The following is a 24228-nucleotide window of genomic DNA, read 5'->3' as shown; positions in this document are numbered from 1 at the left end:
TCATATCACAAACCATCGTCACATCATCTCATCAGGTACATCCTATCATCTCTCAACATGGTCATCATCATCTTATCATCTCTACATATTTTTATATCATCAGATCACAACACATCTTGATGTTCTCATATCATCACAATATCACAAAACATCACATCATCACAACATCACAACAAATCGTATCAGCCAGTTCGTGTTAAACTAACGAAACAAAACGCGAGGAGCTGATTTAAAATGCTTGTGGGCGGTTCGATATGTTGAACCCAGCTGATAGAAAATAATTAGCAGGCGAACAAGCAGCAGTCAGTACATAAAAAAACTTTTGTTCGTCGGTGTCATGTGTTCGACCGTGTGATGTCAATCAGATGTGTGTGTGTGTGTGTGATGTGTTTGTTTGTTTGTGTGTGGTGTGATGTGTTGTTTGTGTGGTGATGTGCGTGATGATGTGGTATGCGTGTTAAAATAAATATAAATAAATAATGGACTTAAACGTAAGTTAAATGTATGGTTATGTGATTGATAACCTGACTGGTAATGTGATGGTGTAATATGTGATATATAGGGTGATGTGGTGATGGTGATATGATGATTATGTGATTTGTGGTGGTGGTGCGATGATGTGCGCAAGAATGTGGGGTGTGCTACGATGTGTGTGATGACGTGGTGTGATGATGATGATGATGTGTGGTTTGGTGGTGGTAATGTGGTACGATGAGTGGAGGGTGGTGTGCTATATGATTAGTAGTTGTGGTAATGTGCTTGCGATATGATATGTTTTGTAACATGTAACATGGTAGGTGTGCTCTCTTGATTGCTTTGTAACCACATATCACAAGCTATAATTTGCTATTAACTTTTTAATATTTTTATTTTTTTTTTTGTTAAGGTGAGATAAGTCAACTTCAACTGTTGATAATATTTGATATATTTTTTGTATGGTTCTTTTTAATTGTTCTCACTCTTCAGTTGGTTCGTTTCATTTGAAATGTTCTTATAAATTAGTACCTCACAAAAAAAGAAGAATAGATATATGCAAATTAAAATTTATTTCTGCATTCTGTTGTGCTTCGTGTTTGTAGATTTGTATAGCGCCTCTCATTTGCAGACTTCAAAAACGCTAACTTTGACACAGATTGTTAAAAACGGTTTTTCGACGTTTCTTAAAGACATCAGCTCTCCTTGTTGTTTTGAACGCTTCAGATCTGCGAGTGGTGCAGGATTTGTTCGCCGACACAACGTGCAACTTCACTTCTTGTATTTGGATCAGTGCTGTATAAAATGATAAAATGTCATGGGGACTGCCTACCTTCACGGATGGAAACAGCTGCAGTGCTCGCGATGAACAAGCATGGAGGAGCAAGTTTTGAATCCTGTGGAACGTCGCCACTCAATTCTGGAAAGCCATTTTCACCAAAACTGGCTAGAAGCGTTTTGTGGATCAAAGACACTAGAGACAACTTCAAAACATTTTAACTGATTGGACAGCAAAGGTTCATGAGCCGCTTTGTGTGAAAAATGTTGGACTTGCATCTAAATGTGTGAGCATCTGAAAGTGTGAGCGGTGAGACTTGACCAGGGTTGAATGATGGGATGATTTTTCTTTAGAGATGTAGTTGAAAAACAATTTACACAATTTTTAAACAAACTTATAATCAAAATTTTTTCAAAAAGGTATATTTTAAAAAATAACTAAGTTAATATTGAACATATTTTAATAAAAATCATAAAAATTTTTTTAATTCTTGCTGCAAACTACGTGAATGTAAACATAAAATACAACGTTAATAACAAGCACAAAAAGAGAACGTGGATATGAAATGCATCTTGATTTTGTAACTCACATTCAACGTTCAGCGTGAACTCAAATTTGAATTGAAAGCACTGTTGTACAGCGTATCAAATTCGATGATTTCAGATTACATGTTTGCGCCTAGGAGTCTCCTGTTTCACAACTCCAACATAACTTCCAACTCAGCAGCCACAAATTACGTCAAACACTTTTTCAAGAAGAGGAGGAAGACGAGGACAGCATTCACCCACCACCAACTCCTCCAGCTGGAAAACAGATTCCGCCACCAGAAGTATCTGACGCCTGTCGATCGAGATGAGATTGCCTCCCAGCTCAACCTCTCAAATTCGCAGGTATAATATTACGTGTCGCGTGATGAAGTGATTTAAGCATTTGTAATAACAATAACAATAAATGCTGATGACTTTCCTGCTGATGTTGCGAGGATAAGAAATTTCGTGTGAAAATTTTTGCAATTGTCATTATGATTTTTATGGTGATGACATTATTATTAGGGTCGATCTACTATGTTCATAAGTGTTACATTACAGTACACATTTCATTAATTTATAATATAAATGCAGAAATTGATTTGTTTGTTCGCGTTAGCTTGCATCAATTTTATCAATAATTTTTAAATTAAGAACATTTATCACCAAGCAAAGGGGCTGTCCATAGAGGATGTTACGCTTTTTTGACCCCCCTCGCCCGTGTCACAAACTGTCACAAATCGACCAACCCCCCAAAATAAGCATTTCACTAAACTTTACCCCCACCCTCTTAGTGATGGGTTATTAAACAATGTAATTGTTCTATACATTTTATTTTTTATTAATATCAAAATAACGAATGACAAGTTTATAAGACGATAATTTGATATCTAAAGGCTTTACCGTAGTTAAAATATAATGAATAAATATTAACTTCTACACTTACACAGCGGTAAACTTAACATTGGCATTTAAATTTGACTCCTCCTTTAATTAATATTCATGAGCTATTTGCACGCGTGAAAACTTTAGTATTCATTTATGCGCATATATATGAAAGAAAATTTATTTATTGTTTTGTTTAATTAAAAAAGGAAGTCACACTTGCGTGTACCTCCCTTCCCCCTCGTCACAAAGTGTCACAAATATTTGGACCCCCCCTTGAAGCGTGACATCCTTTAGGGACGGCCCTAAACCAATAACACATTCAAAAACCAAACCAATCTTGAAGACGATTTTTACATTCTTAATTCCTGTTAAAAACTCTTATGCTTAATCGACGTTTATTTTTCTGGTCCTTTTCTCTGGAACTTTTTACCTCCTATTCTGCCAACTTCTCCATCACTTGCGAAGTTCAGAGCAGATTTCAAGACCCATCTGTTTGTTAAATTTATCGAGGAGTGCTGTTGAACATCGCGCAAATGGCGCTTAATAAACTGATTGAGTGATTAATTAATTGATTGATTGATTGAGCCTTCAAATAATGACATCCAATAATGACTCAGTTAATTTTTCCAGTTTTTAAATTTTTTTAAATTTTAGGTTTTATTACGTCCGTCAATTTACATTATATTTTAAAAATGGAATTTTGTTTACGAAGTTTCTGCTAAAGTCCGAGCAACTCGTTTGAATGAAAGTATATAGGAGTCATTTTATTTCAATCCACGTTTCAGTGAAACATTTCAGATCTGTGGAGCACAGTGCTTGAGAAAACGAAATGTTTGCTTCAGGGCCGGTTTAAGCTTTACGCATGCCCTAGACAAAGTAGCGAATTTGGACTCAACTTTTTTCAAATAAATTGCTACTGAAAAATGATTATCAGTGTTAAATATCAACTACAGTTTTTATTCATTTTTGTTTTATTAAATGCCATACCTATTTAACTTAATTCAATATTACAAATTACACGAATTTTTATCTGATTTTTTGAGTTAATTCATTGGCCTGACCCGAAAGCATCTGCGTTAGTTATCTTCACCCACAATCTCCGATGTTCTTGCTTCCATAGAGTTTGTTATGAAAAGAACGTGATAATGCAACACCAGAAAAAATGTTATGTAAACTCTCTTAGCCGTATAAAATTTCTCAAATAAATTTTAACGCGCTGTAACGCGTTCTCTAATGCTACCTACACCTAGAGCTCAATGCGAATAGCTTGATTGTAGTTCTTACTTGCGTAACGCATCCGCGGTTGCGGACGACAAATCCACACAAACTTTTTGCGGTTTGCGGATTTTGCTAATGCGGTTTGCCGCCAAGTTGTTTCCAAAATTTGTTTTTAAAACCACCCGCAATATTGAGTTTTTGAATGAAACAAAAATTTTTTTAAATTAAATTTTCTTCTTTTTTGTTTCCTCCAAAATTAAATCTCTCCTTTGACACAATTTGAAAAATGCAATAGTAGATTTGTAGGAAGCAATTGCGTTTTGCCGAAAAGGTCAATCTTTTATCGTTACATTTTTCTATCTCACACCTGAAACTAATATTAAGAATTACGTTTTTTTAAAGTGATAAACGTTTCGGTCTAAAGTGATAAACTTGTCCAACTTCGTTATAAAAAAAAACTCAGACAAGTGTCGTTGCTCTATTAACTTTCTCACAACTTTTGACCAAAGACGCAAAATCATGACATTTGTGCTACTAACAGTTGCTCGGATGCTTCAACACCGATGCAACTTGGCCGTTCTTAAAACGTTCGTGACAAATTCCACTCGTGAATTGATTAGAAATTTGTCGCTTTGTTCATCTGCCAATGAAATTGTTACATTAATATAGAAGTATTGAAAATATTTCCAACCCTAACCCACGCACACGTTACGAGAAATAAGCACACGTAGACACATATATCAACACAGACACCACTCACACACACACACACACACACAGGTGATCACGTGGTTTCAAAACAGAAGGGCCAAGTTAAAAAGGGACTTGGAGGAATTAAAGGCGGATGTGAAGGCGGCAAAGTCGTTGGTCAACTCACCGATCGACAACTTTTCACATTTAGAAAAATTATTCAAAGTCAACGAAGGACTAAAAGATGAATGAATGATTTGAAATCGTGCGAACGTTTCACTGTTCATTTAATTTCATGGATGAATGTGCGTCAGTTGAACTGGTTAATTGTACATAGTCGTTTTGAGTGACACTCGTCAATGTTTGTTAATATCATTTTCAATTTATCGTGATTTTTCATTCATTAATTTTTTATATTCCCCTAAAAATTGTAATTAAATTACTTTTAATAATTACTTTTGTAATTGTGGTTTCACGGTGACGACGAGCATTGTCAGCGAGCGAGTGGCCGTGGAGTTCCCGCGCTTAATTAAAATGGAATTCTCGCCTTGCTTTTTATTGGAAGTAATAATATCGAAAATAATAATGTCCAAAAGTACGTGCCGTTCGTGTGTGTTGGGTTTCAAAATGAATGAATGAATAAATGAATGGATGAATGAATTAGTAAGTTAATTGGGTGTTTCCATGAATAATTAGCTAGAGTTTGAAGTAAAAGATGCAAGATAACATCATTGAAAATAAAAATTTAATGTTGAAATATTCAATCTGCGTAACAGTGTCCATAGAAACAGATCGTTCTGAAATTTGCAATAGTTATTTTCGGAAGGTCGAACCATCAAATGAAGCTTTATTTTAAACGATCATTTAACCGTCATGCTATACTTTGACACATTTGTATATGTATGTGTGCAGTGCATGCATGCATACGTGCGAGCCTGTATGTATGTATGTATGACTGTATGAACAAATTTATGTACGTGTATGTATGAATGTATCTATGTATGTATGTATGTGAGTGCATATGATGATGTTGTATACAGAGTACTATAGCATACAGACAGACACACCGCAGTTCTGATGCATTGTAGATGTGGTGCTTGCAATCAAGAGAGGCTTCCGACGTTGCATATCTTGATGAAGAGGGGGAGGTTGTTGTTCTTCAGGGCCTCCCTGCACCCACCCACCACCTCCATCTTGTGCCTGCCGCCTGAAACAACAATACATCCCCACACACTATATGCACGAATCCCAGGTTAATGCATTTAAATTAGCAGGCCTTCGCTGGCATTGCACGAAATAATGGCCTCACATCATCAAATTACATCAAAACTTCAGAAAAATCAACGGAACACAATATTTCATCACGCAACCCTGACGTAGACAGAACCGCTTACAGGTCAGCCCTGTATTTCAACTTTCGAGCCACAAGGACTGCACCATCCACACCACACAACCTACATCTACATTTCGCATGCGCGCGCAGGCACTGCTTCTTACGCGCATGAGTTTTGGACCAACAGTATTCGAACCAGGCCATTGCGTAACTGCACGAGACATGGCACTTCTACCGACTGAGCTAACTCGCCAACCTTTATTAATAATAATTTAATGAAATGACAAGGCGGCAGAGCTTACATCTGAGTTTGGAGAACTTCTGAATGAGGACGTTGATGTTCTTCATGATGTTTCTGATCTCGTGCTGGTTGTTCTTCTTCCTCTGGAACGTGCCGACCATCTCCCTGTTCATGTTCATCAGCGCCTTGTAGTTCTCCTTCATGGACCTCCTGGTCATCAGAGGACAGGCAACAACAAATTCAATCCATGCTGCATCATCTACCATCAGTTACGTTATAACCAACAGCTTAAACAGAAATGGCCATAAATGTTAAACAGTTCAAAACATGAGATAGACGCATGGAAAATGGCTTAACGAGGCAAAACGTCTTTAATTTTACAAAGAAACACAACAAAATAGCTTTTAGACGGCGCGTCAACCAGAGCAGCAACACCAACATCAACAACAACAACACCATCAACAACAACACCACCATCAACTCAACAAAAACATCAACACCATCAACATCAACAACAACAACAACAACACCATCAATATCAACACCATCAATATCAACACCACCATCAACATCAACACCACCATCAACAACAACACCACCATCAACATCAACACCACCATCAACAACAACATCAACACCAGCAACATCATCAACAACAACAACAACAACGACGAACGTATCGTGAAGAGCTCTGGAATCTTCTGCCTTCAAGACGAGTGTGAGGATGATGTTCGTGCTGTCCAGCATGTCCGAGGTCAACTTATCTTTCGTGTTCTCGTATTCTTTTATCTGTCATCATCATCATCGTCGTCATCATCATTATCATCATCATTTCTGTCATCATCGTCATCACCAGTTTTTATCATCATCATTGTCATCGTCATCGTCCTAACATTAACATCATCATCAAACTCATCACCACCATCATCACCACCATCACAATCATCGTCAAATAAAAACAAAAATGAAACCCCCCACAAAAGAGAAAAGTAGCGTCTAACTAACGAAAAGAAAGGCTTGCTGGATGCTGTCGATCTCGAGTGGGAAGTTGGCTGTGGAGGGGAGGTGTTGGAGGTGGAGGAAGGTGCTGAGGTGCTGGATGATGTTGCCCGCCACCTCTATGTCGTCCGTCTCAATGGTCAGCTGTTCCGGCGGATGTGTGTTGGTGGTGGTGGTGGACCAACAATATTGATGGTGGTGGCGTTTGTGTCGATAGTGGTGGTGGCCGAACGTAATTGATGGTGGTAGGAGATGAAAAGAATGAGATAGACAACAACAACAACCAACAACAACAACAACAATAATAACAACAACAATAATAGAAATCCGAATGCCAACCTTGCCAGAGTCGTTGGCGTAGATGATGAGGGGGGAGGAGTCCTTCAGTGAAATGAACTGCACGCGGAGTTCCGACGTCTGACACGTTAGGTCTTCTTGCAGCAGAAAGTTCTGGTTCAACCACAGGCAGATCTGTGCAGTTTACGGGGGTGGTGATGATGAAGATGCTGATGATGGTGGTTGTGGTGACGATGGTGATAATGGAGTGATGATGGTGGTTGTAGAGATGATGGTGGTTGTGGTGATGATGGTGGTTGTGGTGACGATGGTGATAATGGAGTGATGGTGGTTGTAGAGATGATGGTGGTTGTGGTGATGATGGTGGTTTTGGTGATGATAGTGGTGATGATGGAGTAATGATGTTAATTGTAGTGGCGATAATGATGATGATGTGATGATGGCAGTAACGTAGATAGTGATCATTGTGGTGGTGGTGGTGGTGGTAGCGATGACGGAGGTGGTGGGGGTAGCGGCAATGGTGATGATGGTGGAAAGAGAAGAGATGGTGATCAAAATAATATGAGAAAATGTTTGACGTAAACAATGAATAATGTAGCTAGAGATCACAATGCCTAATGAGTTAGTGGTAGTAGCTGTGGCCAGTATTATTATTGTATATAGCTTATGAGAGGATAGAAACATACGAGCAGCATAAAAACAATTGAAGTAACAACGTGAGAACAACAACAACAATGACCACGCCACACCACACCACGCCACACCACACTACACCACACCACGCCACGCCACATCAAACTAGCTGGCACACATCAATGTCCGACAAGAGTATGAAATCAGAATGTTAAAAGTACAACAACAACAGAAAACTGGCATTCAGTGCCTGGATGGAGAATGCAGCAGAGATACCAAGGGACATAAATACAGAGACACGCACAATAATAAACTGACATCAGCAAACAAACTAATAAACGTACGAACGAACGAACGTACAAACGAACGAACAAACAAACAAACAAGCATAACCAAAAATGTGCAAATAGATGTAAAAATCATTCAGCAAACACATAAAAATACATCAAACAAACGAACGAACGAGCGAACGAACAAACGAACGATTAAAACACATCAGAACAGAACAAAAGAGAAGAGAAGAGCAGAGCAACCCTGTTGATCCTCTCATTGACGGTCATGTGGACGGAGGACCTGGGTGTGGGCAGTTGGACGTGGCCGACCTGCAGGTACGAACTGAAGCATGGCAGACTCCTCTCCAACTCAAACACGTGCAGCTGTTCACTAGGGGCGAGGTCATATGATGATGATGATGATCATCGTCATCATCATCAGAAAGTAATGACGTGACGATAGTGGTGATGTCATGAGGATCAGAATGTGACGATGGTGGTGATGTCAGGATGGTGGTGATGTGATGATGATGATGTTAAAGGTTACTCTCTCTTTTTGCGCTTGCTTCAGAGGTTTCAACGACAAACACACACAGCGTACGCGAGAAAACCACGCATCATACACATTGCATATGAGAGGCGGGGATCTCTTTGTATTCGAACCCAGTCACTGCAGCAGCAAGACCAGGCACCTATAAGCATTGAGCCATCACGCCGTGATGATGATGATGATGTGATGATGGTGGTGATATGATGATGGTGATGTGATAATGATGATAGTGGTGATGTGATGATGGTGGTGATGTGATGATGGAGGTGAAGTGATGATGATGATGATGCTGTGATGATGATGATGTGATGATGATGATCAAAATGTGATGGTAGTGGTGTTGATGTGGTGTTGGTGTTGATGGTGATGATGATAGTGGTGGCAAATCTAGACAACTTTGATGGGGGGGCTAGATTTAAATAATATTTGACAATCGGAGAGGGAGAATTTCCGAAAACAAGGTTGATGACCGAGAGGGGAAAAAAAACTTGTTGACAGGGTGGGTGGGGGAATGGAATTTGTTTCGAAAATTTGACAGAGGGTGCTAAAATTTTCACGAGGAACCCAATTATTTTGTTAATGGGCTTATAATGTCAATTCTTCCTTCAAAAACAAAACTTGATCAGTTAAAACAATAACTTTTCCGAACTTTTACCATAAATGACGCTCCCGACGGCCAACCCTGAATCCGACACTGGATGGCAGTGATGTTTTTTGGGCAAATATTATAAAACCCAACAATGCGGTCAGAGAGGGAAGAAGAAGAGTTCATTTTATTTGATTTAAAATATAAGCTCCTTGAAAATAAACTATGAGGGTGTTTAATGCTCAATAAGCCCGATAGTCCGACAAACGTTGTAACACGTGATCTTATTTGACTGAGTTGAAGAGAATTCTTACGAAGAAGTCTTGATCCAGGATGACCAGGCTGGTTTCGGGACTACGTGCCCGCATTGGGATGCAGTAAGTTAAATATGACCAGATTGGAAAGTAATATAACGCAACATAACTGGGAAATCTAGCTCTGAGATGGTAAATTCATCCCAAGTTTTTTGAAATTGTTCTAGAAACAAATTGAACATGACCGGACCATGACAGTGTAGAATTGTTGAAAACTCGAAGAAGTTTGAGTGAATGAACTCGACATGCATTGACATTATTAATGGTAATATTTAGTTTAAGGAGATAAGTTGGACACATCGTGAGGATGGCCGAAAAATGTCAACACAACACAACAGCCCCCAACATAAAAACTAACAAACTACAACAGTAACAATGACAGATAAAATAAAACTACACAACAACAACAACGATTATACAAAAAACACAACAACAACAAAATAGCAATCCACTCAACACGTTTTCAACTGCCCTGCAAATCCTACCACCACCTTTGGCGCACCCAGTGATTGGTTGTGGCTCGATTCATGGGTATTTAACATATGTAAAGGCACCAGACAGGCGAGCTACAACTACTACAATAACAACATCAACAACAACAACAATAAACAACAACAAAATAACAACATCAGCACAACAACAACAACCACATCAACAACAACAACACAACAACAACAATAAACAACAACAACCAACTGACCAGTGCCTGTATCCAACGAAGACCTTGACGTACAGCTGCACAGTGCCATCCTTCGGTGGATACAACGGGACGGTCACGTGGGAGCTCAGCTGGTGAGCTGCAGGGTGGCTGGTGGTGGTGTGATGATGATATAGCGATGATGTGGTGGTGGTGAGGTGAGGAATGATTACGACGACTACGATGATGATGACGTGGTGATGGTCATGTGATTAATATCGTTGATGATGATGATGGTGGTGATGGTGACGATAATGATGAAGATGTGATTCGTGGTATGGGGTCAACCTCATTGCTTGCATTTTTATATTAGCGGCGATGGTGGTTAAGTGTCGGGTTTAGATATTAATTTTTGTTAGAATTAGTTCGATATGATCATTAAAGTTAAGTTTATTGTCGATGCATACACCCAGAAGTTTAAAGCTGTCAACTTTTGTTATGCTCTGTTCATTATTTTCCTCGGTGTTCAATTTTAAAGTTATGTTATGCATCGGTGTATTTCTTTTATTTGGAACAATCATGAATTTTGTTTTTTTTAAGTTGACAGAGAGTTTATTTAATTTAGACCACTTTTCCATTTTAGAGAGAAATGTTTCAGTTTTGTGAATTAAATCAGGCATGTTATTTGAATTTGCGCACATAGTGCAGTCATCTGCATAGATGATTAGATCTATATCTGAGTTAAGATGTACATTAACTATGTCATTTATGTATATATTGAAAAGAAGTGGTCCGAGGACACTACCTTGTGGAACTCCGCTTAAAATTGGTAGTTTGTTAGAGTTTTTATTTTTTATTGTAACATATTGTAGACGGTTTTCTAGATATGTTTTTATAAGATTTAGTGGCAAGCTCCTAATTCCATAGTGCTCTAATTTATATAATAAAATGTCATGTTGGATTGAATCAAATGCTTTTGAGAAGTCTATAAATAATAATAAGTTGTGTAGGCCTTTACTAACATTTTGAATGACGTTGTTATGGAGTTTTAATAGGGCCATTTCCGTGGATAAACCAGAGCGAAACCCAAATTGTTGTTCAGTAATAATTTTATGTTGTTTTAAAAAAGATTCAAATCTATTTTTAATAATTTTTCCATACATTTTAGAAAAAATTGGTACTAGACTAATTGGTCTATAATTTGATATTTCAGTTTTTGACCCAGATTTGTGAATAGGGATAATTTTTGAAATTTTTAAGCAGCCAGGAAAAATACCTAAATTCATTGATTTATTGAAAAGGAATGTTAAGATGTTACATATAGATGATGGTAATATAAATTTAATGATTTTGTTTAAATATTAAAATTGTCCATACTTTTTGAGTTGGAAAAGGAAGAAGCTATCATATATATTTCAATTTCATTTGTTGAGTTAAGGAAACATGAAGAGGGGTTTGGTTTATTCATATAAATTTTCAAGTTTGGATCAGATGGTGTTGGCTTACTAAAGATACTGGTAAAATATTTGTTAAATGAATTAGCAATATTTTGATGATCATCTAATATTTGATTATTTAAAACTATTGTAGAAATATATGAATTTATTTCTTTATTTATTAGTGTGCTTATATCTTTCCAAGTGTTTTTTATATTATGGATATTGTTTTTAAAAGAGTTTTCATAGTATTTTTTTTGGCAAATTTTATTGTATTGTTGACTAAATTACGATATGTTTTATAATTGTTTTCATTATTTTCTGATTTATTTTTTTAAATTTATGAAAAAGTCTGTTTTTTTTTCTTAATCATTAGTTTGATTTCTTGAGTGATCCAGGGTTGGGATTGTTTATTGTTTTTTATATTTGTTTATCACGTTCAGTTTTTGGTCGATTCAATTCTACCTAAAACCGTCCTTTTTCTGACTTTTATTAAAAACTGTTCACAACGAAGGGAGCAGTGCCCCCGACCCCATCCCTAGATCCGCCACTGATGATGATAATGATGATGGATGTAATGATAATAGCGATGCTGATCGAATGGATCTGATGATGACCTGATAATAAAAATGATGACGGTGACTGTGTAAGAATGAATGTACTCACATGCAATAACTCTCTCCATTGAAACAACCTTCAGCAAATACTATTGCACATCTGATGATCGTGTCTGGTGTGTGTGCGTGTGTGTGTGTATGTGTGTGTGTGTAGGGTGCGTGTGTGTGTGTATGTGTGTGTGTAGGGTGCGTGTGTGTGTTTTGCTGTGTATGTGAATGTGTTGTGCGTGCTGCAGCCAGCTATACTGATGCAAGTTGGAGATCGTCAATTAATACCAATAAGTCCAACTTTTAGTAATTCGACAAAGAGAGCGCGAATCTCAACAGATCGCACCACTTCTGCCTGTGGACAGAGATGTTCGAATCGGAACTTGGCCACTCCCACGCACTCTACCATCACTCTCCCTCGCAGTCACTTTTAGTAATGCAATTTTTTTTTTCAAATTTTTATATCCTCTATTCCTCCATTTGTTTTGTATTCGTCCATCCATCCCAATTAGTTCATCTTCTATCCGTACGTCCATTCATCCATCTCTACATCCATCCATCCATCCATTCATCCTCCCATTCGTCCATCTGGTCATCCAACCAACCATTCAACTATCCATAAATTCACCCATTCATTCATTCATTTATTCATTCATTCATTCATTTGTTCGATCATTCATTCATTCATTCATTCATTCATTCATTCATTCATTCATTCATTCATTCATTCATTCACTCGTTCACTCGTTCGTTCGTTCATTCGTTCGTTCATTCATTCATTCATTAGTTCGTTCGTTCGTTCATCGTTCATTCATTCATTCATTCATTCATTCATTCATTCATTCATTCATTCATTCATTCATTCATTCATTCATTCATTCATTCATTCATTCATTCATTCATTCATTCATTCATCCAGATACCATTGTTAGTGGATAGACTGAGTTCAACTGTTCCCTGCATAAATCAACATACAACAATCCAAACAACACTCAACAATCCAAACAACACTCAACAATTCAAACAACACTCAACAATCCAAACAACACACAATGCTTATCATTCCACAGAGATATAGTAACGTGCAACAGAACATCATAACCACGCACACACACACACACACACACACACACACACACACACACATACACACATTTACAGAGGAACGCACCTTGCTACTGTCATCAACTGGATCGGCGATGTAGAGCTGGGAGAGAACCTGCGTGTTGGCCTGTGCAAGTAAGTGGTCAGTGATGTATGTGTGTGTGTATGTGTGTGTGTGTGTGAGTGAGTGTATGTGTGTGTGTGTGTGAGTGAGTGTATGTGTGTGTGAGTGTACGTGTGTGTGAGTGTATGTGAGTGTGTGTATGTGTAGCCAGTGTAAATGAAGGAATAATAAAAAAAATGAAGTGTGTTTAACATCATAAACACGTCAACATCATCATCTTATTATGATCACTATCAGCACCATCACCACAGCAGTAAGCATTAGAGCAATACAAATCAAATTAATAATTTTTAAAGCAAACAAACAAATGAGAACAAGAGCAGACCGATGCAAGCAAATGCAAACAATTAAGAATGAATGCGAGTGAATAAAAAGCAACAAAACAAAACCTACGTACTGGTATTGTCGAGGTGGTCGACTTGTTGGACTTGCTGGGCGATGGATGTTCCTGGCGCTTCTTCTGTATGCTCCTCTCGTAATTCTTCAACTCCAACAACAGAGTCTGCATGCAACCATACAACATGACCTCACCACAACGGCATGGTCTGTTGGCAACTACGTAACATGGCGTCAGATCCAGAAACAACAACACGATGCAGACATAAAATCATCCTAACAACCAACCAACCAACATCGCAACGTCAAAACTGACATTAAAAACATCGAAACACCACAATCACATCACAGCCTTACAACGCAATGACCTAATTTCATGAAACCAAAACAACACAACAGCACAACTTCACAATACAACAAATTGGAAGGCGCCAACGAACAGTCTTCTTCCTGTTGAGTTCCTGCAAGAGTTCTTGCGACGGGTTGATTGTTGTTGTTGTTGTTCTCATTGATAGATCACCAGTGACGTCATGTGAGTAGGCAGTGATGCTCCCATCTGCACAACAACACATCAACAACTCGTTGCCATCCTGCTTATAGTCAGCCTGACGAATGCAGTAAGAGCGGTGAAACAAGAGAAAAAAAACATTAGCAACAACATTGAAAATATTAACAACATCAAACAAAACAAACAGCAAAACTCTCTATATACTCAAACAGCGAAAAATTTGTTTAGCAAAGAAGATGAAAGCGCCAACGTGGAACAGAACCGACTGACTCACCGATCAACCAACCAACTGACTATTCAACCAGCCAACCGACGTGTTGACAAGCCAACCAACTAGCCATTCAAATAACCCACCAACCAACCAACTAACTAGCGAACTAACCAGGTGCCATTCCCCAGCCCTCCAACTTAAAAAATGGGGCTGCAATTAGGTATGGAGTTAGTGCCGGTTAAAGCTATGCCATGTGCCAAGGCATTATTATATAGTTTGCGTATATGATGTGGTGATTGGCGCGTTTTCACGCACACCTAGTTTAAAGCGCTGTTGAACGTTGCGGAAACTGTGCGTATAAATAATCAGAGTTTCGTTTTCTTGTATTTGGCTGTTTCAAGGTTAAGAAATAGCGTTACGCTTTTACCACTTTGGAAAAAAGCACTGTACTAAAGAGCGTTAGACCTAGCGGCTTTTGGGAGGCTAGTATTTCCCGAACTTTAGAAACCAGCGCTTAAGAAAGAACACTAACATAGCACTAAGGATAGTGCAGATTTCAAGTCTCTAGCGGCATTTGGGGAGCTACCATTTCCCTAGCCTTCCAGCTACACATCTTAAGGGGACCAGCCCTAACAAAAATTGGCACGGCACTAAAGGACACTAGCATAGTGCATAGTGAAAATTTTGAGTCTTTAGCAGCCCTTTCGAAAACGTCTTTCCTGAGCCACCCCCGACCCTATCCATTTTGGAGGACTAGCATTAACAAAATTTAATACGGCATTAAACAGCATTAACGAAGCACTAACGATATCGTGAACTTCCAATCTCTACAGGCATTTGGGGAGCTGTCATTTCCTGAGCCCCTCGGGGGATCAGCACTAACGAAGGCACTTACGGCACTAACGATACTGAGAATTTTAAGTCTCTAGTGGCATTTTTGGGGCTAGCATGTCCCGAGCCTCCCAACTGTACTCCATACAAGGGACCAGCACTAACGAAAATAAATACGGCACTAACGGAGCACTAACTCCACACCTAATTGCAGCCCCATTTTTCAAGTTGGGAGGCTGGGAAAACAGAACACAACTAACATTCAAATAACCAATCAAACAACCAGCCAATCAACCAACTATTCAAATAACCGACCAACCAACTAAGCACTCGGCAATCAACCAACCAATCACCAACTAACCAACCGACCGACCAACCTACCTTAACAATGCCAGATATTGGATGCAGAAGGTTCTCTTTGAAGATGGTTTCCCCAGTCTTCAGGTCACGTGCATCCACCTTCAAATGTTATCATCATCATCAAGATTGCTTGCATTATTGAATATAATACGCATCGCACCCACTTTTTAGTAATCATTTTGAAAAAACTCTGAATGATGTCCTAATAAGAAGGAGCATTCTTTCAAGGTTGAATAAAAAATTCTCATCATGAATCAGTTGAAAATAACCTAACAAATAACCTAACCAACATGCGTGATGTGTGTTGGGTGTCTAGCGTTGTTGCTTTTGTAAACTTTTTATTTACACCAGCCTCTTTTAAACGCAAACAAACAAACAAACTGCTCTGAAATTTAAATTCAGAAATTTGACAAGAAGCACATGTTAGCAAGCGTATGGGCATACAGTGCGGCTCAAAATGGTAGGAACGGTAAATTTTTTTGATTTTTTTTCAAAACCATTGGTCCAAATTAAATAAAATGTGATTGTCAACCTTGCCATTGCTCCATCCAGTGATCAGTTCATCCACACCATCTCCATTCACATCGAAGCTCGTCATGACGTCTGGAATGTGCTTCGACTGTATGCATGGATGTGAATTGATTCATAAATGATGGGTAGATGCATAAATAAATAGGTGGAAGGGTGGATGGGTGAATGGATGGATAGATGGATGGATAAATAGATAGATAGATGAATGGATATACGGATGAAGAGATGAATGAAAAGATGGGTAAATGGATAGATAGATGTACAGACGGATGAATAGATCGATGAATGGATTAAATAGATGGATAAATAAATAGGATAGGTGGATGGATAAATGCCGCAGAGGCTATATTAGGCCGAATAAAAATTCGACATCAATTAAAACATGTTATTTTTTAATTTCATCTGTGAATAAAATTTGAAAATATTTAAATTCCTCATCTGGATTCTTCCATCGAAGCAATCGTGTATTCATCCTTCCGACCGACCAAGAAATAGTAAATTAATACAACAGTCCATGCATGTAGAAACTTATGGACCAATCTTCCAACAGAGTCATTCATTTAATCATAAATTAAATAAAATCAACTAAATGTGATTGAAGATGTGAAACATAATGTTGTAAACTTTAACGCTCGTAACCACCGACACCAGTGTTATTAACATACATATTCATACCTGACAATAACATAACAAAAATATTTCAAAATGATCCAAGAAGACTAAGTCTGTGACAGGACCACTCTGAAACTTTTTTTAATATCCTATTTTGGCCAAGCTTGCTTCAAAGTTATTAGTTGTTTCTGCGCATACTATTTCATCTCCCAGCTTTTCCCACTCGTTGACATCTCTGTAGCCAAAAATTTTTAGTGGCGTGTTTCCAAGTTTGTATACGTTTTCCTTGTTTTTCGCTCCCATATGAATGACTGCGCATTTTTCGGTGTTGAATACCATCTGCCAATATTCAGCCCATTTGCTTAGTTTTTGCAGATCGCATTCTAAAATTTCAATATCTTCATCGTTGTCTACAACAGCCCATAATTTAGTTTAGTGACATCTACAAATTTTGAAATTTTAGAATTTATTCCTAGATCAATATCATTAATGCATATTACATATAGCAAAGGTCCCAATACGGATCCTTGAGGAACCCCACTTGTAACATTGCTCCGGTTTAAAAAGTTTTCACCAATACCAAATTAAAAATCAACTTAAGTGTGTTTCCTGTGATTCCACTTGCCTCTAATTTTAAAACTAAACGTTTATGTGGTACCTTATAGAAAGCCTTATCAAAATCTAAGTACACAATATCCACTGCTTTCTTTTCGTCCAAATTTTCATAAACCTCTTCAGAAAAGTCAAGTAAATTTGTTAGGCACGAACGCTTATCTATAAATTCATGTTGGCTCTTGTATATGATATTATTTTTTGCCAAGTGGTCCACATTATCGTTTTAATTATTCTTTCGAGTATCTTGCATACAATGCTTGTCAAGCTAATTGGTCTATTCTTGGGTCACAACGATTTCCTTCCTTGAAAAGTGGCATTATGATTGCATATTTCAAATCTGATGGTATTTCACCCGTTGCCACGATATATTAAAAAGTGTTAACAGTGCTTCCGCAATGTCCTCTCTCATATTTTTCAGAAATGCTGGATTGAGGCCGTCTCTTCCGGGGCTTTTATCTTGTTTTAGTCTTTGCAGTTCATCGACTATCTGTTGTTTCGTGATTGTAGCATCATCTACGACAATCATTTCATTTCCATTAAAGTTTTTGGCAAAGATGTAAAAATCTCCCTTATAAATACAGAACTAAAATAAAAATCAAGTATGTCTGACATTCTTTGGTGGTCATCAGTAACTTCAATGATCTCTATTCCCTCCCATTTTGTTTGTCATTCCCGATTTCCTCCCGATTCCCATTCCCGTCCATCATTCCCGGTTCCCGAATAATGATTCCCTATTCCCTAAAATTCCCATTCCCGAAAATTATTTTTTACCAATTCCCATGGAAATCCCATGGGAACGCATGAGATTTCCGCAATTCTCATTCCCATGCTCACCTCTACTTCGCAGTAACCTCGCTATTCGCAACCCCTTATATAGCCTCTACAGTAGATTTTTTTACAATCCTGTATGGTATGAAAATATTCTAAAGTTTATAATGACAAATATCGAGGATAACAAATATAACAAGATAACAATAATTAATTATATAGCGTAATTCGATCATTCCCGCTGTTAAGACAATAATTTCCATTTGACTTTTCAATCTATCCGTCCAATAACTTGAAACTGCAAACCACGCATACATACTAATGCACACATGCATACTAATGCACACATGCATGCACCCCATACAAACATGCACACACACACACCAATGCACCTTGATCCTCCACTCCCTATCCTGACGATTGTACAATCCGACAGTCCCATTGATCAATGAGTACGCGAACGTGCAGTCGTTCAGTGCATAAATGTTGTTAACTGCCTGTGTTGTTGTGTGTGCAGATGTGTTTATGTTGTTGGTTATTGTGTGATAGTGAAGTACTGATTTTTTTACTTAAATGTTCGTTTATGTTTGCGTGCTTGTTCGTGTTTGCATGTTCGTTAATGTTTGCTTGTTCGTTCATGTTTGCATGTTCATATTTGCGAGCGCACACGCTCACACCCACAAACAAACAAACATACACACAACAACATCAACACACACAGAGCAGAGACTCACACGTACACACACACAAAACACACAAATGTTATATATTTTTAAACAATAATGGTTAAAAAATGTCACCATCGCAAACACAGTCGTCACGTGAGAACAGCTGACGTTGACGCACCTCGTTCTCGGAGATCTCAGCAAAGATTTCATCCTTCTTGAATATCCTGATGTCGTAATCTTCAGAGCCGACCAGCAGCTGGCGTCATAATCATGAGTTTTGCATAATTATATCAAAATGTATTTAACGCATCAGGTTAATAACGTCTGAAACAAGCCGGATCATTTTTATAAACAACTTAGAATCAGTTAGAGTATTGGAACAAAATCATCTTATTATAATAATAACCATCACCATAATCATTATCACCACCATCATCATCGTCGTCATCATCATACCTCCATCTTTGAGTCCCCATCGAAGTCCATGAGAGCAAGTGACGTCACATTATCACCAGTCACCTGATGAAGACCAATCGGTTACATAATTATTTAATTGAATAATTAAAAAAATGTGGTTGTCACCCCGCAACATACAACTTCATAACGAAAATTTACTGACATCTTTTAAACTGTTCTTAACTATTAAATGCTGAAAGACAAAAAAGATATAAAACAAATTTTTATATTAGGATCAAATAAACATTCAACGAAAACGCAACAGACAAATAACATGGTTTTGTAAAACAGGAGACTAATGAATATATATCTTTGATAGACACAGACAGACAGACAGAGGTGCAGTACCGTCCAGAAGCAATCGTTTCCTTGATAGTCAAACCCTTGTATGGAGCAGTTGCCTCCGACGACCACCATCTCATCATCCATCAGACCCATCCTTCCAATCACGATCACATTCGATCCATCAGCCACCTGTCCATGTTGCCCATAGAAAGTTAAAAAATATATTTACAAAATATAATCACTCTCATAAAATTCATTTAAAAAAACTTCCTCAAATCCTCAGCAAATGAAAAATTTGGAAAATTTAAAACAAAGAAAGGAACAGACATCTTTGTGAAAAAGATCTTGGTTGTTGTAGACATCGTAGGCCAGAAGATTAGTTTGAGTGCCGACGAACAAAATGTCATGCCGACAATCTCGGCCCAATATTCCTGACGTCAGACAGCTGATTGTCTGGTTGATGTTCAGCAGATTGACATTGCTTCTGAGGGCACTATCGTTTCTGACTGAACTGGAGTTGTGGATGAAGACCTTTCGAATGAAATTATTCCGATATTTGATGTTTTCATAAATTGAAATATGAATATCTGACATCTTCAAAATGGAAATATGAATATTTGATGTCTATGAAATGATGACATCTTATGAATAAATTAAAATAGCACAACATCATTTCAATTAAATTTTATAAAAAATCTATAAAATCTATATAACTAACTCCTAATTTTAGATTATAAAGCTAACATCTTTTAAATTAATCATTTAAATAATTTTTAATTAAGAACATTTTTTTAACTTTTCATAACAAATCAACAAACGACTCAATCGCTTAATTTTTTAAAATAAACTTATTGCGTTGAATAAAAATAGCTTGCAAAATTCACACAATTATTATTATTAAATATCACATATATATATGCTGGTAAATTTCTCAATATTTCTAACCAAATACTTGTCATCGTTACTTATTTTATTAAAGTTAGATTAATATACAATTTTCCAATTCATTCTCGAGTGTACAGGACCTATTTCGATTTTTCAATCATTTTTTATATAAACTGCAACAAGTGCTGAAGATAAATTTGGTTAGAAATATTGGAAAATGTAACATAAAACTATCCAACGCTATAAATTCGGTAGATTTCATAAATTACTGCATTAATTATTGTCTTTTACCAGAATATATATATTTATATATATATATATATATATAACATATATATATATATATATATATTATATATATACACCTATTATCAATACAACTACAACTTTGCCGTGAAGTGTGGAGAAATTGCTCAATGCCGACTGAGTGGAACTATAGCACGACAGTTCCACTATACAAAGACAAAGGTGATCCATTGAACTGCTCATCATATCGGGGTATACGTCTGTTAGAACACTCCCTAAAAATTGTCGAGAAAATCATTGAGAAAAGATTAACGTCGTGCATCACAATAAGAAATTATCAATTTGGTTTCCTAGCGGGGAAATCAACAATTGAAGCAATTCACATCCTTCGGCAACAGCAAGAGAAGTACCTCGAAAAGCATCAACAACTATCACACATTTTTGTAGACTTTGAAAAAGCATTTGATCGAGTTCCCCGTGAAGCAATCAGGTGGAGTCTACGTCAACAACTAATTCCAGAATATCTTGTTCGACTTGTGATGGAAATATATACGAATACTAAGACTCTCGTCAGCACAACGATTGAAAACACAGATGCATTTGACATCGGCGTTGGAGTTCACTAAGGCTCGATTCTCAGTTCACTGTTATTTATAACTGTGATGGAAGAAATCACAAAACCGATACGCACTGGTGACATTTGAAATCTAATATATGCTGATTATATCGTTTTAACAGCCACGTCTGAGCAGAATGCAGCACAGATGTTTGAAGATTGGAACACCAGACTAGCCGATCATGGATTCAAAGTCAACATCAGCAAAACCAAAGCAATGAACACTGGTGAACCCAATCCACAGCTACTGGACGATGGCCATGTTCAGTTTGTAAAGCTGTTGTAGGTAACAATTCAATCAAGTGTCCGCAGTGGAACCACTGGTGTCACAAACGTTGTTCTAAAATAATTGGTACTTTATCTAAAGTGTCCAATTTTGTTTGTCCTGCTTGCATCAATCCACAAAAACAAATTCAAATTAGCAATGTTTTTGAAGCCATTAAGGTAGAGAAACTCACATCGTTTCAATATCTAGGGGATGTTCTGGATTGTACTGGAACAGCTGAAGCTGCCGTTCAAACACACATACGTGCAGCCTGGAATAAACGGCATCTCCTTGCCTCTATGTTGATGCGGCGTGACATCCCACTACCATTACGATCAAGACTTTATAAATCTGTGATACGTCCGGTGTTGTTATATGGTGTAGAAACATAACCAATGACAACCAAACTGGAACAACAACTTCAACGAACCGACATGAAAATGCTCCGATGGATGCAACGAATTAGTCTGAAAGACCACATCAAATCTACCGAAATCCTGCGTCGTGTTGGTTTAGATGATATAAAGGACGAATGCCTGCAACACCGTCTGCGGTGGTTTGGTCATGTCAAACGAAGTGGAAACAGTGCCATAACTTCTTTTGCAGATGTTGAAGTACCTGGCACATGTCCCAAAGGCCGTCCAAAGAAGTCCTGGTCGCAAACAATTGAGCAAGACATGAAAGCTCTAAATTTAAATAAAATGGATACAACTGATCGTCTAATTTGGCTTAAAAAATTGATGGCAAAGAAAACAACGTCCTAACTCGGAAAACTGGATCTCTGAAAACTTAACAAAGATTGATTGATTGATTGATTATGGGCCAACCCTTATTCACCTCCCCATCCAACACAGGGCAAGACCTCGGAAGTCTTGACCAGACTGATGTCCGTGCTTACAACTGGTGATAATGTCGAGGAGAAGTTGATTCGTGAGTAGTTTTTCTTGCTCTTTAATATTTTGAGGGTTGCTGCGACGTGAATGACATCTGACGACGATAAAATTAAAAATGTTGATTACTGCCGTAGACATGCTGCACAAGGGTGACGTCATAAAGGTATATCCAGGTGAGAAGATCCCCGTGGATGGAGTGGTAGTGGCAGGGTCGTCCAGCTGTGACGAATCGCTCATCACCGGCGAGTCCATGCCTATCATATTTATCATACTTGCACTCTTATGTAAATGACAAGCATCGATGAATACTTTTAACATTTATTATTATTTAACAGAATATTTTTATTGTATGTTTTTTAAGGATGAAATAAAATTCGTTTCCATTGTTATTATTATTATTAATGTTGTTATTATTATTTTTATTATTTAATCATTCTTATTCTTATTCCTTATCAATGCATATCAAAAACTAATAATTTTATCATCAAACATTGTTTTGACTTTATTTCAAATCTTTAAAAAAAGGGAACAATGATATTTCTTCTATGCCACATTAAAAAATTAAATTTTAAATTAAAACATGATTTATAATATAAAAGAAAATCCTCTGATTGTTTCCAGAAAGTCACGAAAGTTGAAATTTTTGTGTTTCTAAGAGAAAAACATAACAGAAAAGAAGAAAATATTCATCTAATAAATTTAATTGAACAAATGTCCATGCACAAATAAACAAAACATACAATACAATACTGCATACATAGAGAATCATTGAAATATTAGAATTAGAAGGCAAGCCCAAGAGTCAACAAGCATAAACATCACACAAACACTTAAAGCGCACTCATACGCACACAAGCAAACAGACAAGCACGCACAGACAGACAAACATAAATAAAAATTGAAATGAAAAGAAAATGGAATTGTAATTAAAATTATTTTAATTAAATTATTGAATTGAAATTTGAATTGAAACCTTATCACTTGTCGTTGATCCAGCCAGCGAGATATTTTTGTTGTCAAACCTACCAACGCAAATTTGTTTCAGCTTTATTTTGTGGCCAACATTCAACGAGAAGATCGGTACAATCATTTTTTTTACGTAAAAATAAAACAAAAATTTGAGCCACCAACGTCACCAATGGTAACCAGCGGTACGACTAAAAATCAACTCATGTGTAATCAAGCTTTAAATAATATTTTCATCGCATTCAATTTCTTCATCGACATTAGTCGCTCGAGTCGCTCTATCAAACTAGAATGCCTAATTATATACATACATGTCATATATGGTTAAAAGGGTTGAAAAAAAGTTAAAGGTCTATTCTATTACACTCTTCCTAAGCTCAGAAGAATCAACAACGTCATATATCTTGAACAACATACAAACATCTTATATAAATAGATGCTAAACGACGCATCAAACACGAAGCACGTGT

General features: G+C 37.3%; 2 protein-coding genes across 2 annotated transcripts; one reads left to right on the top strand and one right to left on the bottom strand.

Moving 5' to 3' along the window:
* Positions 1–1338: 1338 nt before the first annotated feature.
* On the top strand, positions 1339–4827 carry HELRODRAFT_173001 (hypothetical protein; the record flags this gene model as incomplete). Its single annotated transcript, XM_009019650.1, has 4 exons — positions 1339–1428; positions 1855–2142; positions 3466–3543; positions 4666–4827. 4 exons carry the CDS (start codon positions 1339–1341, stop codon positions 4825–4827), a joined length of 618 nt encoding a protein of 205 aa, XP_009017898.1.
* Positions 4828–5115: 288 nt separating this feature from the next.
* HELRODRAFT_99764 (hypothetical protein) lies at positions 5116–23882 on the bottom strand (the record flags this gene model as incomplete). The annotated part of the gene is made up of 18 exons (XM_009019649.1): positions 5116–5782; positions 6211–6359; positions 6826–6938; positions 7155–7292; positions 7488–7619; positions 8612–8741; positions 10501–10608; positions 12540–12694; positions 14104–14208; positions 14483–14647; positions 15974–16051; positions 16485–16571; positions 18871–18971; positions 19321–19402; positions 19603–19665; positions 19951–20076; positions 20215–20418; positions 23766–23882. The coding sequence occupies 18 exons, from the start codon at positions 23880–23882 to the stop codon at positions 5679–5681; spliced, it is 2157 nt and encodes a 718-aa protein (XP_009017897.1). The 3' UTR covers positions 5116–5678.
* Positions 23883–24228: the final 346 nt, after the last annotated feature.

Source organism: Helobdella robusta (genome assembly GCF_000326865.2).
Source record: "Helobdella robusta unplaced genomic scaffold HELROscaffold_25, whole genome shotgun sequence".
Lineage (NCBI taxonomy): Eukaryota > Metazoa > Annelida > Clitellata > Rhynchobdellida > Glossiphoniidae > Helobdella > Helobdella robusta.
This window is presented reverse-complemented; position numbering and strand designations above follow the sequence as displayed.